General features: G+C 52.8%; 1 protein-coding gene across 1 annotated transcript; it reads left to right on the forward strand.

The window, feature by feature from the left end:
* Positions 1 to 68: 68 nt before the first annotated feature.
* Positions 69 to 21,422, forward strand: LOC124470747 (ral GTPase-activating protein subunit beta-like). Its single transcript, XM_047024790.1, is given in 28 exon segments — positions 69 to 398; positions 1,774 to 1,976; positions 2,256 to 2,422; positions 3,170 to 3,356; positions 3,768 to 3,899; positions 4,447 to 4,625; positions 7,201 to 7,352; positions 7,563 to 7,779; positions 9,507 to 9,708; positions 10,197 to 10,364; positions 10,490 to 10,604; positions 10,819 to 10,966; positions 11,195 to 11,259; positions 11,370 to 11,508; positions 12,715 to 12,836; positions 13,288 to 13,622; positions 14,092 to 14,279; positions 14,823 to 14,926; positions 15,028 to 15,180; positions 16,007 to 16,216; positions 16,400 to 16,558; positions 16,746 to 16,926; positions 17,076 to 17,198; positions 17,755 to 17,891; positions 18,021 to 18,126; positions 18,319 to 18,437; positions 18,439 to 18,556; positions 19,351 to 21,422. Coding segments are annotated over 28 exon segments (4,500 nt in total). The 5' UTR covers positions 69 to 221; the 3' UTR covers positions 19,545 to 21,422.
* The last annotated feature ends 3,483 nt before the right edge of the window (positions 21,423 to 24,905 follow it).

Below are 24,905 nucleotides of genomic sequence, written 5' to 3' on the forward strand. Positions count from 1 at the left end.
AAGTAGGGTGAAGTGCCTTGCCCAAGGACACAACGTCATTTGGCACGGTGGGGAATCAATCCGGCGACCTTCTGATTACTAGCCCGACTCCCTCACCGCTCAGCCATCTGACTCCCAATCTCTTCTTCCTGTCACTGTCACCATTGAACAGTCGAACCACACTTTTCTTGACCTCCTTTCTGTGCAGGGAGCGACCGGACCCAGTAGTCATCAACACGACCATGTACTCAGAGTGGAGGTCCCTGCACCTGGTTGTGCAAAGCGACCAAGGTCACCTGAGTGTCCTGCACAGTTACCCCCCGGCAGTGGGACGCGATGTGGCCAATGCTGTGGTCAAGCCCCTGGGGGTCACCCTGGGAATCCCCTCCACAGACAGTCTGCTCAAGACCGACAAAGAGGTAAGAAAGGAACTTTCTAACGGTAAGGGTTGCAAACGCTTGCTTTTTCGTATGAGGTACAACCCTAAATATCCATTTTAAAAACACGTTTTTTCTTTGATATGTTAATCCGGTGAGGAAGTTGCATTCTTATTCTGTGGAACAGAGAGGGAGGAAATGGTTTCATCTTTGTTTTTGCACTGTTCATGCTATTGTTTAGCCTCTTTCCTTCAAACCTGGACCTCAAGGGCATTCGATTAGTTCGCTTACTCCCTTATTTTGGGGAAGAAAACCATCAAGACTGAACAGTCACCTGCTCGCCTACACATGCCCCCTGGCCCCTGGGCTGGCGAACGGAAAGTTCTTTTGCCGTGCATGATTGAAACCCCCCCACCACCACCACCCCCAAACACACACGCACCCCCCTCCCTTCCCTCTCTGCGCTCCATTGTTTTCGCTCTCTCTCCCTCACATACTCTGTCCCCCCCCCCCTCCCTCCCTCTCTCCCTCTGTTACTGATTGCGGAGTGAGAAAGAACAGCCCTGTGTTTCTGTGCCCTCTGCTCGTCTGTGGAAAATGTGCTCACTTCCCCATGTTTGGATTAGCCCCAGGCCGAGCTCCCCAGCCTCTGTGCCGCTTGATAACATTGAGAGGATTTCCTTCGTATCCTCGGGGGATTCGGCCTCTGAGATTCCATTGACCAGTGTGTCGTCCCCCCCCCCCCCCCCCCCCCTAGCAGACAGCTCCTTGAGCACTCCTGACCCCGAGCTCTGAGATAAGGCTGTTTGTGGTTGAGTGACCTGGCAAATCAAAATGTATGCCTTCTGCCATAGCATGTACCCGTGCAGGCCCTTATGAAGTGTCCGCAGACCCGCTCTTGTCTCTCCAGTTTATTCGAGTTCACCAGATAAAGTCCCAGCACATGGTCACTGACAGAGACTCATGCAGTCCTAGCTGGCCGGACTCTTTTATGAGTCCGGTGGCTTCGACGGGCGTTAGCCTCTGGCAATCCAACAGGAATAGGCTGTGAAATGACGGGTTTCATTTGTTTTCTAACCTTGAAAGTAGGCCGCGGAACAAGAGTGAGTGCGTCCAGAACCTTGGGCTTGTTTACATAAACTAGACTAAGCACTCTGCTCACTTCCTCTTTTCCACGAAATGAGACGCAGGCTTTTAAAAATAATCTGTCCTGAGGGGGGGGGGGGGGGGGGGGGGGGGGGGGGGGGGGCCTGTTCCAAGTGTCCCGTATCTGAAACCTGTTTTCTCAAGTCGATTGTAACACGACTAAAAGATTAAACATTACATTTGAAGATAAGTGCTGTGCCCGACTCTTCAAACGGGGGTCCAGTATGATTGCCAGGAGTTCAGCTGTTGGACCTTGTGTATGTGACGGTAGGTGAAGTGGACGATGGAGGTCCTGTGTTATGGGCTGACCCTGCCTCTGGACGGGGACACGGTCAAGCTGTGCGTGGACGTGTACACAGACTGGATCATGGCCCTCGTCTCTCCGCGGGACTCCATCCCCCAGCCCATCGTCAAGGAGCCCAACCTCTATGTCCAGACCATCCTCAAACACCTCCACAACCTCTTCCTGCCCAGGTAGACCCCCCCACACACACACACACAATTCAGAGCTTAGTCAGTGGATCAATATTCCAAGAATAGACCCGTGTCCCAGAACCAATTTGCTGTTCTACAGACGCATAGATTTGTAGATAAAACCATTACATTTCTCCCTCCCTCCCTCCCTCACCTCCCTCCCTCACCTGCCTCCCTGCCTTCCTCCCTCCCTCCCTCCCTCCCCCCCTCCTTTACATCCCCCCCCTCCCTCACCTCCCTCCCCTCCCTCCCTCACCCCCTCCCTCCCTCACCTCCCAGGCCGGAGCACTACAGCCCCATGCACTTCCGGCTGTGCCAGCAGGTGCTGACGGCGGTGCAGAAGCTGGCCCGGGAGTCCGGCTGCATGGCCCGAGACACCTGGGAGGTGCTGCTGCTCTTCCTGCTGCGCATTAACGACACGCTGCTGGCCCCGCCCACCGTGGGAGGTCAGTCTGAACACGCCCGGGTCATGCACGAGAGGGTACAGCACCAAGACAAGAGATAGGACTCAAGAATTTTGTACGATCCAAGTCTCTCTATTGGTCTCTGTCTCAAGACCATTTTTATTGTGAACATAAAAAAACATAAAGATAAGACACATACAAATGGCAGTCCAGTATATGATGTCATATATTATGTTCCAGATCACTTTCTTCCCGGTCTAAGCATAATACATGGAGAATACACAAATAAAAGGTTACATATCCGCAAGACTGCAGTAAAAGATATTATAATCTAAGTTATCGCTAAGGTCATGTAAGGTAAGATTTGATCTACTGATTAGTATTAACATATGCCAATGGGAAATTGATCTTGCAGCCGGTACTTCCCAATCAGAGGATTGTGAAATTGTTCACATTCAGGCAAAGTCTGGAGATTTCCACTGTAGCGAGGGTGCAAAAGGAAGAAGCTGTTTAACCAGTGACCTTCCCTTTAGCAGCAAAGCGGACAAACACACAACTGACTCAACGGTATATCGTTAAGTCAGTTCCTCCTGACTTGAATGAACAGGGAAGCACTTACTTCCAGGTAATGCAGACTGGTTCTCTTAGTAACGGCCCACTTTCCCCGGAAACAGCTAGCTATGGTTCAACACACGGCGTGAATAAACAGCAGAAGTTTGAGTGTGCTCCTGACTGCCCTCTGTCCTCCGCTCGTCCCCCGGCCTCCCCCCCTCCCTCCCTCCCTCCCAGGCGGGACGGCAGAGAAGCTGGCCGAGAAGCTGATCAGCGTGCTGTTCGAGGTGTGGTTCCTCGCCTGCACGCGCTGCTTCCCCACGCCGCCCTACTGGAAGACGGCCAGGGAGATGCTGGCCAACTGGAGGCACCACCCGCCCGTGGTGGAGCAGTGGAGCAAGGTCATCGCTGCCCTCACCTCCAGGTACAGGCCTGGCCTCCAGTTACAGCGCCACCACTGACATCTGGCCATGTCGAGAACTGGACACGAGTGTTGTTTAGGAGGCCCTACCCTGACCTCACAGGGCCAGGCCAAAAGAAACCGGAGTAAATATGTCGATTGATGTATACGTTGTGTCTGAAGATGTTTCCTACCCCTAGCATTGTACGCTATATTCAACATCAATGTAGTTTGTGTCCAAGTACCAAGTACAGTATACAACATATAGCGGACGCAAAGTTCCCCACAAAGCAGTGCAAAACGTTGTACGCAATTTGGAATACAAGTCCCACAATGCAGTGCTTCGCGCTGCTTTGCTCGTGCTCTTGTCAACCTGGACAGTGCACACCTGGCAGCCTGAGTCCCTGAGAGTGGTTGGTGTGTTTGTATCTGCAGGCTGTTGCGGTTCACCTTCGGCCCGTCCTTCCCGCCGTTCAAGGTTCCCGAGGAGGACGCCGCTCTGATCCCGGCAGAGATGGACAACGACTGCGTGGCCCAGACCTGGTTCCGTTTCCTCCACATGCTCAGGTGAACCTACGAGCTCTCTACCCCCACACGTGCTCCGCTGACAACACAGCCTGTTTATAACATGCTCAGGTGAGGCTACTATAGCTACTATAGCTCTACCCCACGCGTACAGGAGTCAGCTGAGTAACAGCAGCGTTGGTTAAAACATGCTCAGGGAAAAGCCCCAACCAAGCAAATGTAGAAGTTGCAGAATGAACCGCGAGGCTGCCCAGCTGCTCCTGGAGAACTACTGCTCTTCCATTCCAGCCCTAATTCAGCACACCTGATTCTAATAGTGAGCTGGTTGACAAGGTTAACACATTTACACATTTACATTTAGTCATTTAGCAGACGCTCTTATCCAGAGCGACTCACAGTAAGTACAGGGACATTCCCCCCCGAGGCAAGTAGGGCGAAGTGCCTTGCCCAAGGACACAATGTCATTTGGCACGGCCGGGAATCGAACTGGCAACCTTCAGATTACTAGTCGTGGACCCGTTTGATGACGCACGTAGTGCACGAACGCCTTCTCCATCTCCTCCTGACTGCATGCGCGTGTCCTCCTCAGTAACCCGGTGGACCTGAGCAACCCTGTGATCGTCAGCTCCACCCCCAAGTTCCAGGAGCAGCTCCTGGGCGTGAGCAGCGTTCCCCAGGAGATCATCCAGCACCCCTGTCTCAAGCAGCTGCCCCAGATCTTCTTCAAGGCCATGAGGGGGGTCAGCTGCCTGGTCGACGCCTTCCTGGGTAAGATGACCCCCGCCGACGCCCTGAGGTCGAGCCCATTTGCAGGATCTCCAGATGATCGGCAGACTTTCTCCTCAGATCTCTTTAGACCTTCTCATGGTTGAGGTTGAGCCTGGGAGTGGTGGTGGGTGATGGGTGTAGCTCAGTGGTTGACCATTCGACCTTAGATCAAGAGGTTATATGCGTTACAATCAATGCCAGCGGGTTTCCAGACACCAACCAGCAGCATTGTTGGAAACCAGCCTCTTTACTGTGGCCACTGGCTCTACTGTTTCCTGTTTGGTTTGGCGTTTCTTCACGTCGACCCACAATCCTTCGGACGGCTGTGTCTCGCTCGTCCGAAAGGGCTGTTGAACATGTCTGTTTCCCTCCAGGTGTCGCGGTGGCAAAGCGAGAGATTCGAGATGCTCTGCCTTCATCACACGCGACTCAAAAAAACATTCTGCACGAGACAGAAAATACCTCCCCCATCAGCGGTAAAAACACAGGGTTTTCCGAGAGTTCCTACGGTTCTCACTTCCAGACTGAACACGACACATGTAGAAATATGCGGTTTCACCGCGAAATACCTTCCCACACAATCCTCGAATGTGTTTACAAACGACTCGACCTCGAGTCCCGTAGGGTTGGGTTTACAGGTGGGCCCACAAAGCTGTGTGTTTGCCCCTAGGCCTCTCAGACAGAAACCAGACCTGGGTTATTTCATGACTTATTCCCAAGCTGCCTTTTGACCTTCTAACAAATGTCTAGCATGTTTGTATAGACATCAAGCAGACCCCCCCCCCCCCCAACCCTAACCCCCCCCTCCCCCGACTGACTGTGTACAGTACATATAAGCACCTGTCACACTTCACCATACTGCCCTGTGCTGCTGTAAACCAGATCGTAAAACTTGCACTTACTTCACTTGCACCTAGACGAAATGAGTCACAGCTATGACTTGCATTGTGTGGCGGTAACCGACAGCTAGTTCATCATCAACCCCAGGACGTGTGACAGGCAGCATGTTGCGTAGAGTAGACCATCCTCTGTCATGACAGTGTAGTCCACCTTCTCTTGTTCCCTGTGTTTCTAACCAAACTGCACTATTGTCTCCTCTGACCCCCCAGGAGTGACAGTCTCTAGGACCCATATACGAGACAGGCTTCCCTCCATAGGTATACTAAACCTGACTAAACCGAATCACCTCAACAACTAATGGGAATGCTTTAATGAACCCATACTGACACAAATTCCTAGGAAGAGCAGACTCTATTTTCAAACATTTTCACCTTTGCGGGGGTTACAACAGGATTATTATAATTTTTTTCTTCTTCTTTCAAACCAGATTCCTCACACACAAAGGGTTCTATGGGTGTAGGGCTAATGCGGGGGAAAGGTTCCACTGTTAATTCCGACAAGCCAATCTTCACACACATCCAGCAAACATGTTACACACAGGCCCTCTTGTAAGGCTGTTAGTACAGGGCTGCAGTTTGATTCCATGTGTTGATCGATGGGATGTCTGTGTATGTAACCCCAGGTCTTCTGTGTCATTTACATTGTTGTGTGATATTTTCCGGCTGGCTCTGATAACTCTTCATTCTTCAGGTGTCGCAGTGTCTAGGAACAATTTCCGCGAGCGCCTTCCATCCTATGGTACTCTGTAAAACTCCCGACCAATCACAAGGGAGCTAAACGCGATGGATTTGCTGGGGTTGGCAAAACATGATTGTGTGGAAACGCTGCATGCGATCAAGATGCTCTGTGTGTGTGTGTGTGGTGGGGGGGAGTAATTATTTTCAGTCCTGTAACTTGGTAGTTTTTTTTGCATTTTCACAAGAGTGTACTTCTGAAAGCATATACACACACACACACAGGCAATTTGTTTGCGCAGCACATTGCGATGTTTGGCATTCATCAGCATTGACAATTTTGCATATGGTTATGAAAAATCTGGGAGAAAAAAAAAAGGTTTGGTTTTGATCCCTCTGGCAATGGGGAAACACTCACCCAATCACTGTGTGTGTAGTGTGTTGGTGTGTGCAGTAGGTATGCATGTAGCCTGCTGTACAGGCCGGGGTCATGGGTTTAGACAGCGAGCTGTCCTGATGTGAGGGGAATGGGACCCTGATGACGTTAAAGGCAGCTGGAGAGCCTTGGACGAGGATCGGCAATGAAACATGGATTCGATTTGGATCTTCAGGGTCAGCAGACCCATTAGTCATGATGACTTGCAGCCACCTCATTGGCTGCAAGGTCTGGTGAATCAAATCCATCAGAGAGAGGAGTGTGCCATCCCAGGGAGCCCTCCTAAGGGAAACGTACATGACGAGCTATGTTGTTGATGATACTAACATCCCAAATCTGAGTGGCGCATTGAACCAAAATATGGGTGATGATGGGGGGGGGGGGGGGGACTGTGTTTTCACGTCAACCGTCTGAATGAGCTGGCATCCAATCTGATCTTGAGCCAGTGTGGCATTGCTGCATTGCTAGCTAGACAAATACGATCTTGAGGAAGTTCATCGGAGCCTAGATCTTCATGCGAGTCCTCTAATTCCCCCCCCCCCCCACCGCTCCTCTCCTCCCGCAGGTATTTCCCGGCCCCGGTCGGACAGTGCCCCCCCCACCCCAGTCAACAGACTGAGCATGCCGCCTCCGCCGACGACCACCAACACCACGCCGCCTCACAACCGCAGACACAAGCCCACGGGCGTCATCAAGACAACCAGCAAAGCCTCCACCGTAAGTTCCTTTTGCAGCCAAGAGTTTGCGGGGAAAAAAATGTGTTGCCGTCTCTTTTTGGTTTCGTGTCACTTTCCATTTTTGTCTTCAATGAACTGCCATGTTTGTATAAAAAAAATATGGAAAAAAAACAAGGTTCCTCACCGTCTAACTCTTGTTGCTCTGGCTTGTTTGGAAGAGCTCATGTGTGACTACTCCTTCACCACACAGGCCAGCACGGCGCACCAGTCCAAAGTAGCCCACCAGGCATCGTCCTCCTCCCCTCTGTCCAGCCCCAACCAGACCAGCTTCGAGCCCCGCCCGCTGCCCGCCCCCTCCAGGCCAAAGGTCAACAGCGTTCTCAACCTGTTTGGCCAATGGCTGTTTGACGCTGCCCTGGTGCACTGCAAGCTGCACACAGGTCTCAGTAGAGACAGCAGTATGACTGGTAAGGCAGGCAAGGCCAGGGGGGTTTCGCTCATTAGACTGTCGGTTTGGTTTCTTTTGGTTAGTTTCTTGTTTGAAAGTTGTTTCAAAGTATCTTAGGGATCTGGTTGGCCATTACTGTTTATCTCTGACAGTTAGGGACACTTTGGGTTGTGTTTTGTGTATTTCTTTTATGAAAGGTGTACTTAATGTTACTGTATTTCCTTACTAATCTCTTTATTCTGTAGAAGTGGTAGCATACCTACATAGTCATTGCTGTAGATAAAAAAAAATTGAAATTGAATTACCCCCAAAAAAGCTTAAAAAAAAAAAAAAAAAAAAGCTAATTTTTAACCTGGTAGGAAACACGCGGTGGCATGTCTTTTACTGCTGTTCTTTACTTTCTTTCCATTTGATTTCTGTTATCTTTCAGCTACATTTTTCCAAATTCTCCTTTCTTATAAATCTTGTAAGTAGGATTATAAGTTTACCTCAAGTTAAATCATGCAGTCAATTCTTTTCTTTGCCTAGGCATACAGTCTTTGTTTTTTTTTCTTTTCAAATTTCATCATTATCCTGTATTTGTTTTTGACATTGCTAGCAGTTTTTTTTTTTTATCTGTCAAACAAGTTATTTATTTTCTTTTTTGGGGGGAAGGATGTTGCTGAATTCCAAACTGACCAAACCTTACCCACCTCTGGTAATTTATACATAGTCTGTACTGGCAAGGAACCCTCTGGAGATGTCGTTCTCCGATTGGCTAGGTGGGACTTCCACCACACCCATAGCCATTCTCTCTAAACAGAGGAGCAGAGATGGGGCGGGAGGGGCTAACGTAGGGGGTGAAAGGTCGGTTTGGTATTCAGAAGAACCTCAACTCATTCTGCCCGCGGTCCAACCGATCTGCTCTGCAATCCCAACAGCCTTGGATCACATCAATTAACCCCCCAGAAGGTCCTCATTCTCATCGATAGTCGTCATCCTAACTGCTGTTACAAAGCTTACCAATTTAGCAGCTTGGGTATATCCCCCCTGTTGGTCCCTTTCAGTTTGTATGTCTCCTGTGCAGCCAGAGCATGTTGTCCGTGTCTCGTCAGCGTGTTTGAGTTCTAGCCTGCTGCCTTCGAGGGTTTCCAAGGAGCTGATAGATGGACTGCTACTCTCTGAAAACTGTTCCAACAAGAACATGGAATTGTAGACTTGACATACGACACAGGGGAAAGTTCTTTCTCTTTAGGAAACCTGGCCAGGGAGTCAACTTTTAGCATTGGAGTTAGTTGTATCCAATTGCAGTGTCATCCAAATTGCACTTAAACCCAATTGGAAAGATCTAAATTATTTTAAATGCTTCATTTTCAAACCTCTAGAGTGGGTTTTATAAAGATGGAAAAAAAACTGAAAATACTTTCTGTTCGGAACATGAGCTCAATTGAATGCTGTCTCTGAGATAATGACATCAGCCTTTAAAGAGCACATCCCCCACTCGCCAGTTCCATTAAGACACCAGCAAGAAACCAAAGAAGAAACTCGCAAGCGTTTTCTCCCCCCCAGTCTTGGCATCTTGTAAATCATTCTTTCTTCAGCTCAACAAGCCAACGCTTCTTTGTACTCTGACTTAAGGCCAAAGCTAGTTTTGAATTTGCTCCTTGATTCATTTCAATTCGGATCCCACGTACGCGTCCATGTTTCCAGCTTCTGATTGCCCCCCCCCCACCCCCTCCTTCTGTCCCCCCCCTCCGTTGTCCCCAGCCCTGGCCACCCAGGCGGGGGTGGAGCTGAGGAGGAAGGCCTCCCAGATGTCCACGGACACCGTGGTGTCCAATCCCATGTTCGACGCCAACGAGTTCCCCGACAACTACGAGTCCGGCCGGGCGGAAGCCTGTGGGACCCTGTGTCGGATCTTCTGCAGCAAGAAGACTGGAGAGGACATCCTGCCTGTCTACCTGTCCAGGTAAACACACCCACTGTCTACCTGTCCAGGTAAACACACACTGTCTACCTGTCCAGGTAAACACACACTGTCTACCTGTCCAGGTAAACACACACTGTCTACCTGTCCAGGTAAACACACACTGTCTACCTGTCCAGGTAAACACACACCCTGTCTACCTGTCCAGGTAAACACACACCCTGTCTACCTGTCCAGGTAGACACACACCCACGCTCTCTGTCTTTGGAGATTTTGAAAGTTTAGTTTATTTGTTTGAACTGCTACTTCTGCTAAGCTGCTACTTTTAAACAACAAATTATTGTATTTATATAATATTTATATAAACAAATATGATAATAAATATGATATTTATTAATACATGTATTTAATGTATATGTTTTAGCAATGCATTTGTTGTTGAGAGTGTATTAACACACTTGAATCTCTATGTTGGAGCCACAGGTTCAGCCAGGTTCTGTTTCTGACCCTGTGCCCGTGTCCCACCGCAGGTTCTACATGGTTCTGGTCCAGGGCCTCCAGATCTCCGACTTCATCTGCAGACCAGTCCTGGCCAGCATCATCCTCAACTCCACGGCCCTGTTCTGCTCCGACCTGAAGGGCATCAACGTGGTGGTCCCTTACTTCATATCTGCCCTGGAGATCATCCTCCCTGACCGGTGAGACCCCACGTCACTGTCGGCTCTGAGGGGCCCTCGGTGCCCCGCGCTTCCCCCTCTGGGCTGCCCGGGCACGCAAACCAAAGACACACACAGGTAATCCCATTCCGTCTCTCTCCCCCCAGGGAACTGTCCAAGTTTAAAAGCTACGTGAATCCCACGGAGTTGAGGCGAGCCTCGATCAACATCTTGCTGTCCATGCTTCCCCTACCACACCACTTTGGCAACCTCAAATCTGAGGTAATCTCTCCAGTCATGTAGACCACCCTCCCAGTGCAGTGAGTCCACTGGGTAGTCAGATGGAATGGAGATCGTTTTTTTTAATTGTATTTAGTGATTACTTTAGTAAAAAATAAAAGTCAAAGGTGTTACCGGAATCTACTACTTGAAGGTACACGTTGTCGTAGGAAAATAGCTACTCAGCAGATATCTCCATGTTCTCCTGTCTCCCCAGGTTCTCTTGGAAGGCAAGTTCAGCAACGATGACAACTCTCTTCAGGAAAAGTCTGTCTCCTTCCTGTCTCTGAAACTGCGCCTGGTCAACATCCTGATCGGAGCCTTGCAGACTGAGACAGACCCCACCAACACTCAGATGATCCTAGGTCAGGGTTTCTAATGCCTGGCTACAGGCTTCCATGTAGGGATATCATGTTTAGAGATAGCCATGAGTATCTACGAAGCAGAAGCGAATGCTTCCTTCTTCTGGATGGCATCGTGGTCTGTTCGAGCCTGTCGTCTTCCAACATTTTCAACGTCCACGTTTTCGCCGTCGGATTTTTGCACCTGCCGAACGAACGGCTGTGAACCAGCGTTGTCATTGTCTCCCACAGGTGCGATGCTGAACATCGTCCAGGACTCGGCTCTCCTGGAGTCTATCGGCGCTCAAGCTGAAGTGGTAAGACGACCGTCTGTCTCCCGCCGCCTGTAGTCGGGTCAGCGTCTAGATGAAGGTTGGACCAGACATGATCTTAAATTCTCCCCCCCCCCCCCCCCCCCCCCCCCCAGGCCAGTATGGAGAGCGGCCACTCTCTGTCCAAGAGCCACAGCAGGAACAACAGCGGCATCAGCAACGCCAGCGGAGCCAGCTCGGAGGCCACCACCCCGGACAGCGAGAGGCCGGCCCAGGCTCTCCTCCGAGACTACGGTGAGCCCTCCCCCACACACACACACACCCCACAGACACACACCCCACAGACACACACCCCACAGACACACACCCCACAGACACACACCCCACAGACACACACCCCACAGACACACACCCCACACACACACACACCCCACAGACACACACCCGGTCACCCAAAAGGACCCCAGGGGACTTTCTCGGAGGAGGCTTTCCTCGATGCTTCACCGACTCTGTAATGACGTTCAATACCCAAGTCCACCCAAGACATGTTCGCGATATGTTCTAATGCGCATCGTACGTCCGCCTTGAGCAGATTTCAAGGCTCCAAGTTGACAAGCTGCGTGATGTCGTCAGATGGTTATGTCATCGTAGTTCTGATGGTCACACTGTGTCTGTTTCCACCGCTGGCAGTCATGCTTATGTTATGACAGGAATATATGGCTTTTAGGTAACGGGGCTTCAAATCAAGCCAAATTTTTCCTTCTTTCATATTTGCAGTGATGCGGTGCCGTTTGACGGATACTATCTAGTTTATAAACGCATGCTAAACTTTTTTTTTCTCTTCTTTTTTGTTGTTGTTCCAAGCGTTGCACTTCTGTAGGATTTGCAACAGAAAGATCAGATGTTTGAACTGCATGTCCTCTGGCTGGAACTATGCCTACTGACTGGCTGACTTTGTTTTACTACAGTTGATAAGATCTTATGGATAGTCTGTGACTTCATACAGTATATAGTGCCGGCTTCACCTTGCGTCGGCCTTACTGTAACAAAGATTTAGTAAAAAAACAAACAACAAAAAAAGTCAGGTTGTCTTGTCTGAAAAAACTACAAACATGGAATCCAGCTCTGTGTCATGTGGTCCCTGGTCCTTTTTGGTTGAAGTGACTAAAAACCGTGGCAACACATGCTTTGTTGTTGTGTATCTTACTGGATGTGCTCTGTTTGGCAGTGGCCTACTTTACTAACCCCAGCTCTCCGTCTCTCTGCTGTGCTGTGGTGTGCTGTGTTTGGTCTGGTGTGTGTGTGTGTGTGTGTGTGTGTGTGTGTGTGTGTGTGTGTGTGTGTGTGTGTGTGTGTGTGTGTGTGTGTGTGTGTGTGTGTGTGTGTGTGTGTGTGTGTGTGTGTGTGTGTGTGGGTGGGTGGGTGGGTGGGTGGGTGGGTGGGTGGGTGTTGGCGGCCATCTTGTTGTTGGGGGCGTGATCTGGGTAGCTCTCCATACAGACACAGCTGCTGGCCTGCTGATCCGCAGCATCCACCTGGTCACCCAGAGACTCAACTCCCAGTGGAGGCCTGACATGAGCATCTCCCTGGCTGCCCTGGAGCTGCTGGCTGGCCTGGCCAAGGTAGCCCTCCCTCTCTCCCTCTCCCTCTCCCTCTCCCTCTCCCTCTCCCTCTCCCTCTCCCTCTCCCTCTCTCTCTCCCTCTCTCTCTCTCTCTCTCTCTCTCTCCCTCCCTCTCCCTCCCACCCCCTCTCTCTCTCTCTCTATCTCTCTCTATCTCTCTCTCTACTCCCTGCCTACTCTCTCACTCCTCTTTCATTCTCTCAAGTCTAGTCTCTACTATCTGACTCACTCAGTCACTCACTTTCACATTCACTCATTCTCTACTCTGTCCCACTCTCCCACTCACTCATTCACTCTCTCTCAGTCGCTCACTCTCTCAACCTCACTCTCTCACACTCTCTTTCTCACACACACACACGCCAGTAAACAGCCAGGACGGCCCGACGGGGCATCCACTCAAAAGGCCCCCCCGCCCCTAACGCCGTCGCCCCCCCCCCCCTCCCTCCCCCAGGTGCGCGCCAGCGCCGAGTCGTCGGACCGCAAGCGCGCCGTCAGCTCCGTGTGCGGCTACATCGTGCACCAGTGCAGCCGGCCGGCGCCGCTCCACTCCCGGGACCTGCACTCCATGATCCTGGCTGCCTTCCAGTGCCTGTGCGTGTGGCTCACGGAGCACCCCGACATGCTCGACCAGAAGGACTGCCTGATCGAGGTGCTGGAGATCGTGGAGCTGGGCATCTCGGGCAGCAAGTCCAGGACGGGGGACCAGGAGGTGAGGCACAAGGGCGACAAGGAGCACAGCCCGGCCTCCATGAGGGTGAAGGACGCCGCCGAGGCCACGTTGTCATGGTGAGCAAGACAACCCCCCACTCGTCGACACCCCCCCCCCCCCGCCGCGGCTCGTGCTGCTGCTGGGTGGTTCCGCACCACCACTGGGTACATGATGGGACGTGGGGTGTAGCTCAGTGGTAGAGTGTTTGACTGCAGCGTTAGAGGTCGCAGGTTCAAATCCGCCCCCCCCCCCCCCCACCCCTTCGGTACATCGTTGGATGAAAGCGAAATGAATACGTGTTTGTTTGTTTTGCGTTGTCCTGAACACATTGCTACGTGAAACAGGAATCCGATTGATTCTCATGACTACAGTGTAAATAAAGTTAGGCTGAAGTGTTGAACTGTTTCTGCAGTCAGTCCACTGAGACACCCACGCACTCTGACACAGAAGCTGAAAACACAGGGCCCTGAAGTAGAATTTCCGCTCCCAACTCTGACCCCCTAACCCCTCCCCTTGCTCCGCCCCCCCCCCCCCCCCCCCCCTCAGTATAATGCAGGTCCTGGGGGCGTTCCCGTCGCCCAGCGGCCCCGCCTCCCCCTGCAGCCTGCTCAACGAGGACACGCTGATTCGCTACTCCAGACTGACGTCCACCAGCCACAGGAACTTCCGCTACTTTGTCCTGGACAACTCGGTGATCCTGGCCATGCTGGAGCAGCCACTGGGCAACGAGCAGAGTCAGTGTCTGTTCTCCTGGGGCTGGTCCCCCCCTCCACCCCAGTGGGTCTCCACCCTGGTCCTCAGGGACCCCCCTGGCCCGCATGTTTTCGAATGTTTCTTGGCTCCCAACACACCTGATTCGAATGCGTGTTCGTTACCAGGCTTCGACAGAGCTGGATAACGACCCCTTTATTTGAATCAGGTGTGTTGGAGCACGGAAACGTCTAAAACATGCAGGACAGGGGGTCCCTGAGGACCAGGGTTGGGAACCACTGCCTTAGACCTTAGACCAGTCTACCTCAGACCAGCCCTTCTCAACCCTGGCTCTCGGGTGGTGTTGTAAAGGGGGAAACATCTAGAACATGCATTACAGGCCCCTCCCCCCCCCGAGGACCATGGGTTGAGAAAGGCTGCGTTAAACGGATTGGAACTCTGAACAGCGTTGTACGGAGAGCTGCAGACTGAGTTTAGGGTTGTTAAAGATCAGATCATCTGCAGACTCACTGTGATATCTTATGGCTAATGTGAACCATCGTGTGTGTGTGTGTGTGTGTGTGTAGATCCCTCCCCGTCCATCACCATGCTGATAAGAGGCATGTCAGGCAGGCATGCCTGGACCATGCAGCTCTTCCATCAGCCCAGGGGGGCTCGCGCCAGCCAGAAGGTACCACACACACACCCACACACACACACTCTCAGACACACACACACACACCCTAGCAGCAGGCACGTGCAGACCTCCGCTTGTGTGTGTGCCCGCAGCAGGTGTTTGTCCCCGAGGGCCGGCCCGCGCCCAGGAACGACGTGGGGGTCCGCTTCAACGTCAAACACCGGCCCTTCCCAGAGGAGGTGGACAAGATCCCCTTCGTCAAGGCCGACCTCAGCGTCCCCGACCTGCACGACATCGTGGACAAGGAGGTAGGACCAGACCCTCATATCCCCCCCCCCCTTCCTGACATCGCTCAGGGCCCCCCCCCCGCCACACACACATACGTTTCCCCCCCGGCGACGACCTCTGAACTCCGGGGGTCGTCTCAGTCAGGTGTGTGAGCTGTGGTTGTTCCCCGACTGAACAGGCCGAGGCGCTCTGCCGTGGCTCCTCTGGGCCGTACGCTGATCCATACGTGAGTGCCTGTCCGGCTCACCAGCGCCCCCCGGTGTGTGGGGTGCCCCCCTTTGGGGAGCAGGCGCCGCCGGGTTGTTTTTCGGGGTGGGGGAGGGGATCAGGACGGTGGGGGGGGGGGGGGGGGCCTGGATGTGGGGTGATTTGGGGTGTTCGGGACTGGAGGAGTGTTTGATCTACGATGGGGTGATTGGGCTTCCTCGGGGAGGGGGTTTAAAGAGGTGGTCTGATACAGGTGTGGTTTTGACACTGGGGTGACTCTGGATGGTGAGGGGATGAAGAGACGCTTTTACCCTCATCCCCTGTCTCCTTCTCTTTCTCCCTCTCTCACTCTTTCTCTCTCCCTCTCTCTCTCTCCCTCTCTCTCTCACTCTTTCTCTCTCCCTCTCTCTCTCCCTCTCTCTCTCTCTCTCTCTCTCTCTCTCTCTCTCTCTCTCTCTCTCTCTCTCACTCTTTCTCTCCCTCTCCCCCTCTCTCTCTCACTCTCACTCTCTCTCTCTCTCTCTTTCTCCCTCTCTCTCCCCCTCTCTCTCTCTCACTCTCTCTCTCTCCCCCTCTCTCTCTCTCTCTCTCTCCCCCTCTCTCTCTCTCTCTCTATCTCTCTATCTCTCTCTCTCTCAGCTGGAGCTGCAGCATGAGAAGCTGCGCGGGGTGATGGGGAAGCAGATGGAGTACGAGACCACCCTGGAGCGCTACAGCGACGAGCTGTGGGGCAGGAAGGGCTTCCCGGACCCCCGCACGGACTGCAGGCCCCCGCCGCCCTCCCAGGACTTCCAGACGGCCCGCCTCTTCCTCTCCCACTTTGGCTTCCTGTCCCTGGAGGCCCTCAAGGTAGCTGCACCGCGGCACGGCCGGGCCCCTAGCCTGGCAGGAGCGCTGCTAACGGACCCGTTTGCTTTTAGGGATTTGTTGTTGCTGTTGTTGAAGCTTGTGGGATTTTAGGGAGGGTTGGGTGGGTGGGTGGATGGGTCACCTGACCAGAGTGGGTGGGTGTGTGTGTGTGTGTGTCTGCAGGAGCCTGGGAACAGCCGCCTGCCCCCCCACCTCATCGCTCTGGACTCTGGCGTGCCGGGCTTCTTTGAGGACATGAGCTACCTGGATCTGCTGCCGTGCCGACCCTGCGACACGGTCTTCATCTTCTACATGAGGGCCGGCCAGAAGAGCAGCCAGGAGGTCAGCCATGACACACACACACACCCACGTGCACTCACACACACTCACACACACACACCCACGTGCACTCACACACACACGTGCACTCACACACACGTGCATGTGTGTGTGTGTGTGCAAGAAGTTAGCTCAGGACAGTTATCCGTCCGCCTGTGGCTGCTCACCTGAGCCGCTCCTCCTGCTTCAGATTCTCAGGAACGTGGAGAGCTCCTCCAGTGTCCAGCCTCACTTCCTGGAGTTCCTGCTGTCTCTGGGCTGGCCTGTGGAGGTGGGCCAGCACCCTGGCTGGACGGGCAGCGTCTACACCAGCTGGTCCATCAACAACAACAACACCACCAATGGGACCGGGCCTGAGTCCAGTCCTCCAGGTCAGAGAGAGAGCGACAATCGATCTGTCTGTTTATCTTGTCTATTCATTCATCTGTGGTCACAGGGATGTTCAGGTTTGGTCATGGCGGTGACCTTCTTTTCCGCATACCTCGCCCAATGCTGATTGGCTGTTTGTGTGTGCCGACAGATGACGCCTTCCCCCTGGGAGACACCGGAGGGGGCGTGTTCGACGGCGAGCGCCGGGTGCTGTACTACGCCGACGCCCTGACCGAGATCGCCTTTGTGGTTCCGTCTCCCACAGACTCCTCCGGTCGGTCCCATTTGCCCGTCGTCCCCTCCCCTCGTCATCCCCCCCTCTGAATCCGCTCCATTGCCTCTACTTCGTCCTGCACGCCCGTCTCCCTCTCTCGTTCTCTTCATTACTGGCGCGATCGATTCGGAGTTCCGCCCATGGGAATCTTTCATGTCTGCTGGTTGCGAGTGGATTTGTGTCCCGGGGCGGAGTGCATTCGCGCCGCGAAGAACCCTTCCCTCGACGCGTCGTTATCGATCTCTCCATTACGTCCCCGAATGTGCATTTGACAGCGTTGTAATCGCGTTAGGCGCTACCTCCTCACAGCCAGCGAACGAAGCTCGAGCTCAGCTCTCCCTTCCTCTCATCTCCTCTACTTTTTCCTCTTCTCCACTTTCCTCTCTCCACCTCACGCCTCCTCTCCTCCCCCCCTCCCTCCTTCTCTCCTCCTCTCCTTCACCCGCTCTCCTCCCTCCCCCCTCCCTCCTTCTCTCCTCCTCTCCTTCACCCACTCTCCTCCCTCCCCCCTCCCTCCTTCTCTCCTCCTCTCCTTCACCCGCTCCCCTCCCTCCAGCCGAATCCTCCGAGAACAGCTTCCCGTCCGCCGACTCCGACTCCCAGATGGACCTGCTCCCCAGCGTGCTCAAACAGTCCAGCCTCACCCTGGAGCTCTTCCCCAGCCACTCGGACAGCGTGGCCCCCGCCCAGAGGGTAGGTAGGGAGGGGGACATCCCCCCCCCCGCCCCCCCTCCCTTCTCCTGGTTCATCACGTGAGCGCGTCACAGTGCCGCGACCCGGGGCTGACGGGGATGTGTGTTGTCGCCCCCCCCCCCTGCACAGAGTCCCACGGCCAAGTGTAAGAAGATGCCCCCAGGCAGGACCATCCCCCCCATGGGCCCCGAGACCAAGGTGCTGGTGGTCTGGGTGGAGCGCTTCGACGACATCGGTACGCCGCCAGATGCCGCGGGGCGCACTCCTCCCGAGTCGCTCTGCCGCGCCGGGAGACGACACGCGCTTGTGGTCGTTTCGTTTGCTCAGTCCGCTCGATGCTCAATTTGTATTTAGCGGATATCGCGGCGATGTGGAATGACAAGCTCACGTCGACTTGTGTGTGTGTCGGTGTGTGTGTGTGTTGTAGAGAACTTCCCCCTGGCAGAGCTGCTGGTGGAGACCAGCACGGGCGTGGACAACAACCTGAGCAGCAGCAGCAGCAGCACGTCCACCAGGGCGGCGTCCTCCGAGAAGGACGTCCAGGTGGATCTTCATCCACCCGCTCCGGACGGGCCTGTTCCGCATCCGCCTCCACGGAGCCACGGGCAAGTTCAGCATGGTGGTCCCCCTGGTGGACGGCATGGTGGTCAGCAGGAGGTCCCTGGGTAAGGAGCCGTCTGCCTGGGCTGTGGGCGGGAGAGCTGGAGAATGTGTGTGTGTGTGGGTGTGGTCATTTATCTACTCATCACTCCGTCCTCTCTCCCCCTGCCTCGCAATCCTCGTCTCCCAACCACCCCCTCTTCTCCCACCCTCCACGTCCCTCCCCATCCTCCCCCTCTCCTCCCACGTCCCTCCCCATCCTCCCCCTCTCCTCCCACCCTCCACGTCCCTCCCCATCCTCCCCCTCTCCTCCCACGTCCCTCCCCATCCTCCCCCTCTCCTCCCACCCTCCACGTCCCTCCCCATCCTCCCCCTCTCCTCCCACGTCCCTCCCCATCCTCCCCCTCTCCTCCCACGTCCCTCCCCATCCTCCCCCTCTCCTCCCACCCTCCACGTCCCTCCCCATCCTCCCCCTCTCCTCCCACGTCCCTCCCCATCCTCCCCCTCTCCTCCCACGTCCCTCCCCATCCTCCCCCTCTCCTCCCACGTCCCTCCCCATCCTCCCCCTCTCCTCCCACGTCCCTCCCCATCCTCCCCCTCTCCTCCCTCCCTCCACGTCCCTCCCCATCCTCCCCCTCTCCTCCCACGTCCCTCCCCATCCTCCACTCTCCTCCCACCCTCCACGTCCCTCCCCATCCTCCCCCTCTCCTCCCACGTCCCTCCCCCTCTCCTCCCACATTCCTCCCCATCGTCCCCCTCTCCACCCACATCCCTCCCAATCCTCCCCCTCTCCTCCCACCCTCCACGTCCCTCCCCATCCTCCCCCTCTCCTCCCACGTCCCTTCCCATCCTCCCCCAGGGTTCCTGGTCAGGCAGACGGTCATTAACGCCTGCCGGAGGAAGAGGCTGGAGAGCGACTCCTACAACCCGCCTCACGTCCGCAGAAAACAGAAGATCGCCGAGGTCGTCAACCGTTACCGGAACAAGCAGCTGGAGCCCGAGTTCTACACGTCCCTGTTCCAGGAGGTCGGAGAGACCAGCCTGAACCCGTGACCCCAGAGACTTTCCACCCCCGCCCCCAGTGCCGAGAAAGACTGACGCAAAGGACTGCAAAGACTATATATTTATAAACTTTTTCCCCTCAATTTTTTTTTGTTTCGGTGTTATTTATAATAGCACTTGTCGACCATGTCGTTGCAAAGTGGGTAGAAGTGACACTTTTGCAAAGAGGTTGGAAGTGGTTCGAAGTACACCGCACACTCGCATCACTGTCATGGTCGCCATCTCCAGCGGAAGGGGTCGGTGAGGACAGGGGAGATGAGCAGGCCCCAATAACCCCCATGCAGGGACGCCGCAGTTCTTGCTGTTCCTCAGCATCTCCAGAAGGTTCCACGGCTGGGACTCGTCCCCCACGGCCGCTCCGCTGTAGGCTCCAGACTCTCGCCTGCTTCTGCGTGGACCGCCTCACTGTCCGTCCCCCCTCACTGTCGGTCCCCCCTCACTGTCGGTCCCCCCTCACTGTCGGTCCCCCCTCACTGTCGGTCCCCTCTCACTGTCGGTCCCCCCTCACTGTCGATCCCCCCTCACTGTCGATCCCCCCTCACTGTCGGCCCCCCCTCACTGTCGGTCCCCCCTCACCATCTTCTCAGAGCTGGCCGTTCCAGGTCCACACCAGCGCACCGTGTAGCATGCGTGGTTCATACTTGCCTTTAACTTCAATGCCATGCTCGTGTGGGTACTGGGATGTGGGGCTATTTGGGGGGGGGGGGGGGGGGGGGGGTTGTTTTAGTTTTGTTTTTTTGGGAACAGAACTTGCCAAGCTGGAAAAGCAACACTACAGACATAGTTATTACTGTTAACAGAAGTGTCATATCATTTCGAACCATGTAATAGTCCTTTTTGTTCATCCGGTTTTGTGAAATCCCCCCCATCGAAGGTTTCCTTTCAAACGAACAAGCTCGCATGCCAGTTTGTGAAAGGCGTGGCGAGTGTGCTTCTCATCGAGACCTCAGGTCGTCTGGCAGTACTTTGTTTCGTTTGTCCTTTTGCATGTACTCGCTGCACTCCAACCACCTGACCTCAGTCGAAGGCCTTCTTCTTCTTCTTTTGCTCGTCTGCTTTCTTGCACTGTTGAAACGTGGCATTTCAGAGTTGCCTAACAGGTAACCGGTCCTGGGTTCCATGTCCCTAGCCTTGCATGTTCACTCTTTTCAAGCGGTTCCCTAAGCTACGAGGGAGACATGTGACTGTGGCCTCAGTTCGTCCTGAGAACAGTCGCTGTAAGGCGTGGAAACGCATCGCTTCAGCCTCATACCAAATTCTGATTTGTACTAACAGCTTTGACTCGTCTTACCACCTGGCTGTGTCTTTGTGTGCTTTATTCCAGACGACTACAACTACTATATTGCTGCCAAGGGCTGAGCATAGGAGGATCTGTTAAGGATGCTGCCACTCCACACATACACGTGCTTATTATACCTGTAAATGTTGCCGAATCTTAAGACACTGATGATTTTATATTCATGTATTTTATATGAGAAATAATGCTGAAATATCTTTTGCATGATATTTACCGTTGTGTATATTCACCCGAGCGTTTTTTGTTTTTTTTTCAAATAAGATGCATCACTGATTCTTTCTTAATTTTTGGTCTGATTTTTTCTTCTCACTTTTTGATTGTTACTTTTCTTTTGATACAGTATTTTCATTAGCGACTGTTAAAGGATGAATCCACACTGACTTACAAAAAAACCCATTACTGTACCTGGAGGAGCTAACGAATGCAGTTACCATAATGTAGAAACTGCTTTTGGGCAGGAGGTGAATCTCATGTTTTTATGAGGTCGAATAAGAAATAACTCACTTTTATAAACACAGTTGCATTTCAATAGTGGCATGTACACTGGTGTCCGTTTGCTAGTTTTGGGGGGGCAATCTGGGACGTCCAAACTATTTCATGTTGTTGGCAGGCAGCCTCCTTGTATCAAAATAGTTGCCGAATAGATATTCGATACATTGTGATTTGTGCTAATACTATACAATTGTGATGGTAGCACACTGAATAGTTTTGTTCTTGAATGACAATGTGTACATATTGAAGGCATCAACTTGTATTAAGTTGTAGGATGTGTACATATGAGGGTGTGAGATGAATTCCACCTGTCTGTGAGCTCATCGCTAGGAAAGGCACACGATGCTCGTTTGTATTTATGCCAACTATATTGTGCATCTGAGAGATACATTGGATATTGAAAGTAACACATGTAAGGAATAAAGATTTTAATTAACTTCTTAATCTCAGTCTGCTGTCTGGTCTGTTAGGAGTATGTTATGAACAGTGGTGAGTTGTAGAGGTGGAAAAGTCCATTGTTAACCAACAGAGGGCAGCAGAGAGCTAAAACTACTCTTAGCAGACGAGGAAGATCCAAACCCTGCAACCCCAGTGCAACGACAAGTTGAAACAGGATTGGACTGGCCGGTTGTAGTTCATATCTTGGTATGGTTTACCTAAAACGAAAGTAGAAATGGCTCACTTGGAAAAGAGTTGCTGAATGTATGCCAGGTATTTGTTCTGTGGCTGTGTCTCCAGAGAGACGAGCGTTAGAGGCATCTTCTGCTCCGCGTGGGCTGCAGCTCTGTGCGGTCCAACTCCACACAGAGTGGGCTTACTGGGTTAGGAGGGTGAACGCACAGTGCAAGTATTTTCCTGACTAGAATACTGTCTGATTAATCATTGAACCGTCGTTAAAAACCATGAGATGCATCTTACATGACAATATGTTTACGTGTCATTCATTTAGCAGAGACCTTCCCCCCCCCCCCCCCCCCAAAGCAGTATACAAATAGCGCAGAAAAAGCAAGGAGTAGAATTGCATGGTTCTAACAGTATTTTTGGTAGTCAGAGAGCCAGGGAACAAGCCAAGCCTGTACAAGTGAATTAAGATGGATAAGGCGTGCGTGATCCTGATAGAATTAAGAGTCCCAGTAGACCCAAGGACCAGTGTATGGCTGTCTTCCCTGAGGGACACATACGGCAAGCTGCTGAGTCATGCTTTGAGTCCCAGGGAATTGTTGATTGTAAGTTACGCCCATGCCACCTGCCTCGCCCCTCATTCCCCGTCCTCCTGCCGAATGCGCATCCCATTTCCGTTCTCTCCCCCCTCCCCCTCTCTGTTCCCCCCGCCCCCCCCCCCCCTCTCTGTTTCCCCCCCCCCCTTCTGACCTGGTCGACCTCCGTGGCTGGTTGGAGCTCCCAGCCAAAAAAACGTCAGACCACGCAATACCTGGCGAACACAGCAGAAGGTCTCTCGAATTCTCTTTCTTCTCTCTGCCCCTGTCCCCCCCTTCCATTTCTCTCCCTCTCTCAGTCCTGTCTTCTCTCCCTCTCTCAGTCCTGTCTTCTCTCCCTCTCTCAGTCCTGTCTTCTCTCCCTCTCTCAGTCCTGTCTTCTCTCCCTCTCTCAGTCCTGTCTTCTCTCCCTCTCTCAGTCCTGTCTTCTCTCCCTCTCTCAGTCCTGTCTTCTCTCCCTCTCTCAGTCCTGTCTTCTCTTGCCACCTCTCCTTTCCCAGTCCCAGTATGAGGGTTAGCACCTTGGCAGGACCATGGAAGCTCTGGGTCAGTTCCACAGTCTTAGCCCTCGGAGGCACGCTGAAACCCTGGGCAGCACTTTTCTACCCCCACAACACCTCTTCACTTCTCGCCGTCAGCAAACTCACAACTTTTCTGGCAGAATTGATAGACTTCAGTGAGGTCAGAAATGTGCCTTTTTGCAATTTTTGGGGGTGCAGCAAAGTCTGAGGATTTTGTTTTTGTCCCTGAGAGAACCTCTTTGTCAACAAAACCAAGAACTGGTCGTCGTAAACGAAACTAAGTTTCTTTTTATGCCCTCACCTCTCCCTCTCTTTCTCTCTCTCCGTTTCTGGTTGAACCTCATCTCATCCGCAAACCAATCTACACTTTCATTTACTACACACACACATATCCACTTAACATGGCAGCATCTGAGTAATGAGTTTTCAGTAGCAGGTGCAGTGTAACTGCATGGTCCTGTGAGGCGGACTGGTGTCTTGGCAGAGGGATGGTAGCCTGCTGGTTCCCTAGCTTCCCCAGGCTGGCCACAGCTCAGATGCATGGACATCTACAGATTATTAAGAACCTTCCGGCACAGCTTTGTGCCAGTAGTCAGTAGAGAATACAAGGGTCAGAAATGTGCTGATGATGAGAAGCTATAGAGGGTCTGTCCTGAGGCAATGTTTCCTGGTAATAAATAAGGACAGCACTTTGTAGAGGTTTCAAAGTCGCAAATCTCAACAGCAAAGGCTCCACTGACTACCTGGAGCTGCAGCAATGTCTGCACCAGGCACACGGTAGTTTCCATGGTAACCATCATGCTTTGTATCAGAGGAATTGAACTAGATAGATAAAACGTCCACGGTATTATCTCAACACACATCCATTTCCTAACAATGAATCCAGGTTTCGGAATCATCAGAACCCCCCTTCCTTTACAGTGAAAAACACGATGAAAACACAGAAACGCGTGTGTGCATGTGCTCATCTGTGCTCACTGTGTGTGTGTGTGTGTGTGTGTGTGTGCGCGTGTCTGTGTGTGTGTGTGTGTGTGTGTGTGTGTGTGTGTGTGTGTGTGTGTGTGTGTGTGCGTGCGTGCTTCTCTCGTAATGTAAGAATTGTCAGAAGTCGCTTCATGTCAGTGCTGGGCTTCAGAGGAGAGGCACAGAGCGGACTTATTGTTCGCTGGGTTGTCGTCATGGTAACACACCATGACGGAGAAAAAAACACGCCAGCACCTATGAGCCCAGCTGTACTATCATGAATGGTCAACTATTTGTATAATACTGTTGATTGACCAAAGGAACATTTTATCATAATGAATGGATTATCACTTTCTCATTCTCACTTGCATAATTAAAGCTCCTAATGGCAAGATCATTAGGGATCAATAGTCATGACAAGGAGGATTATTCCCGACCACATCATTCTCTGCTGCCTACTTCCTAATCTGGAAGGTTATTAGCCGAGGGTGGGGAGATTCACATTGTACCCACAACTACCCTCTGCTCTCAGGCCGGTGCTGCTTCTCTCTCTGGGAGCCTTGCAGCCCAGCTGAGGCTCCCCTCCTCCCTCCACCTGCAGCCCTCGGACTCCACCACACCCACCAATCAGTCAGTGCTCAGGGGGTTGACAGGATCATCACTGGGGTGGATCATGGATCATGGACATAATGGCTCTTCGGTGTTTGGTGCATGTCAAATGGCCAGCTGCAGCCCAAGATTGTTCTGGAGAAGTGGCCCTACAGGGGTGGCTACACACACATAAAACGCATGCACTCGCGCTATCAGAAGAAAACCGTGCCCTCCCATATAATTTAATTGAGTACAGGATCATTCCTGAAAG

This window comes from Hypomesus transpacificus, chromosome 9 (genome assembly GCF_021917145.1).
Source record: "Hypomesus transpacificus isolate Combined female chromosome 9, fHypTra1, whole genome shotgun sequence".
Lineage (NCBI taxonomy): Eukaryota > Metazoa > Chordata > Actinopteri > Osmeriformes > Osmeridae > Hypomesus > Hypomesus transpacificus.